The sequence below is a fragment of the Limulus polyphemus genome, unplaced genomic scaffold, assembly GCF_000517525.1.
Source record: "Limulus polyphemus unplaced genomic scaffold, Limulus_polyphemus-2.1.2 Scaffold3013, whole genome shotgun sequence".
NCBI lineage: Eukaryota > Metazoa > Arthropoda > Merostomata > Xiphosura > Limulidae > Limulus > Limulus polyphemus.
In genome coordinates, this window is record NW_013668623.1 from 142053 (window position 1) to 150753 (window position 8701).

The 8701-nt window shown below is 36.7% G+C and overlaps 2 protein-coding genes across 2 annotated transcripts in view; one reads left to right on the plus strand and one right to left on the minus strand.

Moving 5' to 3' along the window:
- Window positions 1–3149, plus strand: part of LOC106468460 (band 7 protein AGAP004871-like) — an 18334-nt gene extending 15185 nt beyond the window's left edge. The window contains exons 6-7 of the mRNA XM_013928886.2: window positions 170–248; window positions 502–3149. Of these exons, the coding sequence (XP_013784340.1) occupies window positions 170–248; window positions 502–693 (271 nt within the window). The 3' untranslated portion in view covers window positions 694–3149. The remainder of the gene's footprint in view (window positions 1–169; window positions 249–501) is intronic.
- Window positions 3150–4188: 1039 nt separating this feature from the next.
- Window positions 4189–8701, minus strand: part of LOC111088032 — a 6373-nt gene continuing 1860 nt past the window's right edge. The window contains exon 2 of the mRNA XM_022396793.1: window positions 4189–5204. Coding sequence (XP_022252501.1) covers window positions 4341–5204 — 864 coding nt within the window. The 3' untranslated portion in view covers window positions 4189–4340. The remainder of the gene's footprint in view (window positions 5205–8701) is intronic.

Sequence of the window (8701 nt, forward strand, 5' to 3'; positions counted from 1 at the left end):
GGGCTGAAAAACAAACAAACAAACAAACATAAACTAATTAAATAGAAATCAAACGAACGATTGAATTTGATCTTTTAACCCATTTTATTAGATAATAAAGTATATATATATTAAAGAATTAATTAAAGTATTATAAATCAGACATATTATGTACATTTTATACCTGCAGTAAAGATGTGCGGCTTCCCACACAACTACAACGAGCAATGGCAGCAGAAGCTGAAGCCTCGAGAGAAGCACGTGCCAGAGTGAGTCTATTTCACCTCATTACGTTAACGTGAATCAATTAAAAGGTTTGCCACACATTTTGGTTGCTAGGACTTGAGTTTTCCATCCACCCCACTTGTACTTTTTGATATTAGAAGGTATTCTAATGTTGTAGATTCTGTTATTTGGTAACTAAAGTAAAAAAAAAGCCTTAACTTCTTTGTCACAAAGACAAAAGAGTGCCGATACCAAATGTCTCATTGTTCTTGACAATAAATATTTCAATAATTTCAGTTGATTGCCGCTGAAGGCGAACAAAATGCCTCGAGGGCGTTACGGGCAGCTTCCGAGGTGATTGCTGGTTCTCCCGCTGCTCTCCAGCTTCGTTATCTACAGACTCTAAACGCTATATCTGCCGAGAAAAACTCTACCATTGTCTTCCCCATACCCATGGAATTGTTACGAGGATTCGCCAACAAGGCTTAACAGTTTCATCACGTGGAACGGCGGGAGCTCTACGTCCATTCATAGTTACGAACCTTTTTATATAAAGTAGATGATCAAGAGAGACCACCAAACGTTTATTAAATGGAAACCTTTGTAAATAAGAGAGAATTATTTAAAGATGTTTAAAAACACTGCTTTATCATAACAGACACTGTACAGAATACATCTATAGGATAGATTATTTACTGTACATTCTACATGCAAGTTATTGTGAAATTTGTAGAGAATGACGCACTGTGTTTTACCATATAACTAACAGGTTATGAAATTACTTCGTTAGTAACTACAAGCATGAATAAATTAAACAAACAGGTATGGTAAAACTTATAGCAGAGTGCTCTTCTCAGAAGTTCTTTCTTAAGTTCTTCACACTCTGAAATAAAGTGACATAAGTTTGTTTGAAAGTTGAATTACTGTTTAACATCATAAATGAACTGTTATAAGTTTGTTTGAGAGGTGAGTTACTGTTCAACTTCCTAAATGAACTGTTATAAGTTTGTTTGAGTGTTCGGTTACTGTTTAACCTCCTAAATGAACTGTTATAAGTTTGTTTGAGAGGTGAGTTACTGTTTAACCTCACAAATGAACTGTTATAAGTTGCTTTGAGTGTTCAGTTACTGTTTAACCTCCTAAATGAAGTGTTACACGTTTGTGTGAGAATTGAGTATTGTTTAAACGCCTATTGAATCATTATAAAGTTACTTGAAAATTGAGTTATTGTTTAACCTCTTAAATGAAGTGTTATGAATTTATTTGAAAACTGAGTTGTTGTTCAACTTACTACATTAAGTGTTATAAGTTTGACCGGGTTCGAACCCGAGACTCCCAGATTGCGAGTCGAGTACCCTAACCACCAGTCTTGGCTCACTTGATGTGACTGGATAACTTTTGGTCATGACTTCACTTGACGTGACTGGATAACTTTTGGTCATGACTCACTTGATGTGACTGGATAACTTTTGGTCATGATTCACTTGACGTGACTGGATAACTTTTGGTCATGACTCACTTGATGTGACTGGATAACTTTTGGTCATTACTCACTTGATGTGAGTGTATAGCTTTTTTTCATGACTCGCTCGTTATGACTGGATAGCTTTAGGTCACGACTCACGCGATGTGACTGGATAGCTTTTGATAAATTGTGTCAGTAATTTCTATCCACCTAAATAGAACATGTTCAGATGTAGACAAACACATATATTTCTCTGTTAGTATTTTTTACATGTTAAAGTTAATTATTATTTGACTTGTTGGTTTCTGATTTCTCGTACTTGAGAAACGACATTTTTTTTGTCTTGCTTATAACTAATTATTTCGACAACACAGAAATATTGGTTCATAGTTTAATCGAAAGTTGTGTTCGATTAGAAAGCAAGCAAAGAAAAGGGGAGGGCGTGTCACGTGCTGCCTGTTTGTTCTGACGTCAACTAACCTGGCAAGGATTACAGTTTCTTCAATAGCACATCTGTGCATGTGTGACGTGTTATATATATATATTGAGTTTTCATTGTTAAGTCTTCATGTCTAACACATGTACACTGTATACATATTTAACCCCCCACCCCCAGCGTCTCAGCGGTAAATTTGCAGATTTTTGACGCTAATATTCGGGTTTTGATACCCGTGGTTGGCACAGCGCACGTGGAACTTCGTGCTAAACAAGAAACAAGCGAAACATCGCTGTTAAACAGAATAATTTATTTATTTTTTTCCTGTATGTTTGTTTCTACACTTATACGTCTTTTGTGTCGTATAATGTGAAGCCATTATCTTGATAGAACAATACAGTGGCCTGTTGACCGAGAAACTCCGCCACAGAGCCTGGAACTCGGTTAATTTAAGAGTTATTGTCACTGAGGAGAGTGAGGGGGAGCGTTTCAAGAAACTGAGCTTCGTCGTCTTTGGTATGAGCATGTTATACATTGTTCTAGACACACACGTGCTTGGTTTCAAGTGATAACAACCCACACAGAGCACAGATCCAAATTTAGAGAATATCTTTGGAGTCATCTTCAGGGGACCACATTGAAAGACCTACCCCCCCCCCCCTCAGCCTTCCTGTCATTATCAACCTGGTGTAAGCTTTTGAACTAACGATGGTTAAAATAGTCAACAGACGCTAGTTTCAGGAGCATTCCTCGCAGAGTAGAAGCGTTATTCAGACCGATCGATCGAGGGAGGTGTCATACTGTATTAGGACAATAATCACCCCTTATCTCTCCCTCCCCCAGTTGTGACTATGTTTAGCATCAAGTTTGATGACTGGGAAAACAGAAATAGCTGGTTTACATTGTCCACGCTTTCTGACTATAGGTTTGATTTGTTTTTTAATTTCGCGCAAAGCTACACGAGGGCTATCTGCGCTAGCCGTCCCTAATTTAGCAGTGTAAGACTAGAGGGAAGGCAGCTAGTCATCACCACCCACCGCCAACTCTTGGGCTACTATTTTACCAACGAATAGTGGGATTGACCGTGACATTATAACGCCCCCCCCCCCACGACTGAAGGGGCGAGCATGTTTGGTGGGACGGGGAATTCGATCACGCGCCCCGCAGATTGCGAGTCGAGCGCCCTAACCACCTGGCGGGCCATTAATAAACTACTAAAGGTATACAAAAATTAGTTTTAAATAAATGTGGAAGTGAAATTTGAAGGTTAGTATTACCAAATGTACTTCAATCAGTGACATATTGTAAAACAAATAAGATAGTTTGTAAAAACACCACCAGAGGGATTTATGTTCCTGTTGTACACAAATTCGTAGAATATTATTTTATTTTCCAAATTCTGTATAACGATATTTACTCATCCTTAGAAGGTCAGTTAAATGGATAAAATAAACAATGTGTTTTACATATTTTATTGTGTTACTAGACACTACATCAGTATATTTCTCGTATCATCTCTAAATTATTTCTGATATTTCTGTACAACAATAAAACTTGTAATCACCGATTTTATTTTGAATATTTACAACAATGAATGGTAACAATAAACTTATAATCACCGATTTTATTTTGAATACTTACAACAATGAATGGTAACAATAAACTTATAATCACCGATTTTAGTTTGAATATTTACAACAATGAATGGTAACAATAAAACTTATAATTACCGATTTAGTTGGAATATTTACAACAATGAATGGTAACAATAAACTTATAATCACCGATTTTAGTTTTGAATATTTACAACAATGAATGGTAACAATAAACTTATAATCACCGATTTTAGTTGGAATATTTACAACAATGAATGGTAACAATAAACTTATAATCACCGATTTTATTTTGAATATTTACAACAATGAATGGTAACAATAAAATTTATAATCACCGATTTTATTTTGAATATTTATAACAATGAATGGAAAGTTAAAAAAATTGATAAGAAAAAATATATATACATGTCTTTCTATCTATATATGTATATAATATATTTATGTTGTACATATAACTACATAATTATTGAAACATTTTGACTTAATGTCGAGTATAATGAACTTCAAGACTAGATACATGATTTCTAATTTACTTTTCACTAAATGGTCATTGAAATTCTAAACTACTAGTTGACAAGGTTGTTGTTGTTTTTTTCACTTGTTTTAAGTTGCTCTTCAATTACTGACAGGTGCGAGTGTGAGATCTCGAAGTCCTTTTGTATTTAACATCCCTTGGTCTTACTACAGAACGATGGTTGTTTAAATTTTTCTTGAACTGTTTATTCGAACCTCTTTCCCCTATATCCGTAAGCCTTTCGTAACTACCGTGTAGCATATATCTTCTTCGGAAAAGAATTCCTGCCAGTTCATCCTTTTCAGAACCATCGATTTCGGTTGTCTGGTGATTACCCGGGATCGAGCCTGTATCGGGTGAACATTTTTCCTGTTCACTTTGAAACTGATGTTCTGATGATTGGGCACTTTGAGCGAGGTGAGGTTTTCCCAGGTTTACTTTGCAGTTAGCCTTTTCTGAATCAAGATTAGTGAACGATACGGGATCAGAAGGTAGGTTTTGTACATTTAATTCGTTATTTTTACAATTCAGTCTATCAAGGATTTCGTTAAAATGGGTACAGCTGTCTTTCTCAACTGTATTTAAGTCTTCTTGTACTTGCTGAACATTTAGATTTGTTGGTAAAGAGTTATTCTTGTCGCCCTCTGGATTTCGGGTCTTCCAGTAATTCAGCTCGCGCAGAGTCTCTTGTATCAAACGGTCTTTTTCATAGAGCTGGTCAAGAATTTCTTTCTGCTCTTTTCTAAACTCGCCTTCTATGAAAAGTAAACTAGAAATTAATTTTTTTAGTATACAGCCTCTCTCGCAACGGAGACTGAAAATAAGTTCATTCTGTTCCTTCAGCTGTGTTCTTAAGGAAAATACCGCCTGATTGGCCTTCAAAGACTGTTGTTTCATCAAAGCTATCGTGTCTTTCAGAACTGTTTCCATTACAGCAAGCTTCAGTTTTAGCATTTTAACTTGGTCAGCCTGTCGGAGGAAAATATAAACTATAATGAAGTAGTAATAGAAGATAAAAAAAGGGGGGGGGGAGTGAAGCAGAGTGAAATAAAATAATTTGGAATATACTTCGCAGGGATATTAATGTAACAAAAAATCCAGGAAAACAAAACAACAACAAGAAAATGTTAGGCGAGTTTTGATTGGTTGTTTGATTTTTGTAGAGCACAGAGTTACACAATGTGTCATCTGCGCTATGCCCACCACGGTTATCGAAACCCAGTTTTCACCGTTAGAAACCCTCAGACTTGCTGTTCCACTTTGGGTGGGTGGGGGTGTAGGGTAGAGCGAGTTTTACTCGAAAGCATGCATTGTCAAGAACTGTAGGACGAATAACGAACTTTACTGAACATTTTGTAAAAATTCCAACATCTCACATACGATAGTACTTTTTTACTGTGTCATCCACCATGTTATCTTTATATTTTTTTACTGTGTCATCCACCATGTTATCTTTATAATTTTTACTGTGTCATCCACCATGTAATCTTTATAATGTTTTACTGTTTATAAAGATAACATGGTGGATGACGTAAAAAAAATATAAAGATAACATGGTGGATGACACAGTAAAAATTATATTTAGTGTCATACCACAGTAAAAAAAAAATAAAATTATAAAGAAAACATGGTGAATGGCACTAAAAAATTATAAAGATAACATGGTGGATGACACAGTAAAAAATTATAAAGGCACTAAGTTTACGAACTCAAACTTTAATGAAGAATTCGACTTTTTTTTTATTACTTTCACGTTTTGACTAAAAAAGATTGTTTGTTTGTTTGTTGTTAATCCCTAAATTACACAATGGGCTACCTGGGTTCTGTCTATCCAAATTTTTGGCGTTATAAATCTTCAGACTTACAGCCGAGCCGCTGAGGGCGATTAAACGGGCTGAGAAGAGGGTTTATTGGTTTGTTTGAATTTCACGCAAAGCTACACGAGGGCTATCTGCGCTAGCCGTCCATAATATAGCAGCGAAAGACTAGAGATATGGAGCTATTCATCACCACCCACCGCCAACTCTTGACCTACTCTTGTACCAACGAATAGTGGGATTGACCGTCACATTATAATGTCTCCACGCCTGAAAGAGCGAGTATGTTTGTTGTGACGGGGATTGCTAGTCGAGCGCCTTAACCACCTGGCCATGTCGGGCCCGCTTAAAGAAAAGTGAAATACTGCCAGAAAACATGTTTATTAGATGACGTTTCGGGTTACCGCTTCGGCGTTAACAGTAGGAACAAACCTTAAAGAGGTGAAATACTGCTTGTAAAATATCTTTATTAGGTGACGTTTCGGGATACCGTTTCGGTGTTAACAATAGGAACAAACCTTAAATAAAAGTGAAATATTGATTATAATTTTTTTCTATTTGGTGACGTTTCGGGCTACCGTTTCGACGTTAACGGTAGGAACAAACCTTAAAGAATAGTGAAACACAACTAGTAAAATCTTTTTTAATAGATGACGTTTCGGCCAACATTGTCTCATTTCCTACTTTACAGGTTTAGTTTCTTGCATGGCTAATAAAAAACTCCAAAGAATTCGGACAATATCTATATGTAGATTAAAAAGTTAAAAAAAACAACACATTAATAAAAAAAACCCTTCAATCTTATATTACTTCAATATTCAGAATTACGAAACAATAACAACAATAATAATAAAACAGTAGATAACGCTCAGCCTCGTGTATTGATTCTACACCTTTTTTCTATCAAACCGTTCATTATTTCATTTCAAAAATAATCACTTTTGTATTGTGTAAAATTTGATTGAAATCTTATTATAACTCACATAATTTGTCACGTGGAGAGAAACGCGGAAGGTGAAATTGACGACCATAGTATCGCTACGTGATGGTTGATAGCCGAAACCAATTAACTTCATTGTACGAGTACTAAAAACGTGGAGCGTTTTGTACAACAACAACATTAATAGGGCAGCCCTCCAGCCCTTAAATGAGCCAATCATTACGGGCATAAAGGGAGAGATCTGATTGCTTTTGTCTTGGCGATGATGGAGTAGATCTGATCTGACAGATCTTCATCTTGCATAACTTAGCATTGATATAGTGTTTTAGGTGATGAGGTCATATCTGTTCTTGTACCTACATAATGCTGTGTTGATAAGCTGATCACATGCGCGTCATGAGGATGAGAACGGAACACGTACCCCCCCCCCCTTTTTTTTTTAAGAACTTAAACGGAAACAATAAAAAGGTCTTTTTGGCTTTTTTTTTGAAATATGTTTATTTGGCCATTTCAAGTGTCCACCGGAAGAATTTCAGGATAAAAGAGTGGTCATTTCTTAACCCATTGACAATATTGACCTGTACCTCTACTAAGAACAGTTGAGAGAAGGAGTGGGTGACCTATAATAACATCCGTGAAACCTGCATGCAGCACTTGATACCGCTATAATGATGGGTGGGGTAGAGAGTATTTCCAAACAAAGCTATAGTGTTAAAAGTCGAACATCTACTTACACACCTAGTCACGTGACTAGGCATGTTGACCAGCTAAATACTGAACAGAGGTGGGTGGGGCACTCTCGTTTTAGGTGAACTTATTTGTTCCACGTTTGATAGCAAATGAAAGGGATAACGATATATATGTGTGGGCCCCATGGGTGCGTTCTAAGATTGACGTGTTAAGTCCCACTATTTGATTAGAGTAGCCCCAGAGTTGACGGTGGGTGGTGTTGATGTTGACTAACTCCATACCCTTTGGTCTATCGTTTCGATATTAGGGACAGATAGCCCTCGAGTAGTTTTGAACGAAATTCAACAAACGAACAGGCAACAAAGATTTTATGTGCCAGAAAGAGTACATATATTTTTTTTTATCAACCAGCATTATTACCAACCCTGCCCGAATTTGGATGTCGGGAACAAAGCAAGTATAAGTTGACCCGAGTTAACCTAATTTTGTCGATAAAAGACCAGTTTTTAGCGCAATAATCTCTAATGTTGAACGAAATCAACCCGAAACGAGTGGTCATTACTTAATATCACAAAATTACTTTGGAATTTATTTAATCACGTGATCTAGTTGGGCGAATCTCATTTCCTCATTTTATATTTGAAATTTTTTGTCTGTCTGTTTGTTTGTTCTTAAGCACAGGACATCGAAATTAGGTTTTTAGCTCGTTTGTTTCGTTGTAGTTAAACACAAAACTACACAATGGGCTATCTGTGCTCTGGCCAACACGGGTATCGAAACCAGGTTTCTAGCGTTATAAGCCTTAAGTCTTAACGCTAATCCACCGGGGGAGCATTTCACATTTATCATTCCTGAAAAAAAATCTTGGGTCACACGTCAACTCTAGAGAACAAGCGGGTTCGAATCCCCGTCACACCGAACATGCTCGCCCTTTCAGCCGTGGGGGCGTTATGATGTCACGGTCAATCCCACTATTCGTTGGTAAAAGAGTAGCCCAAGAGTTGGCGGTGGGTGGTGAT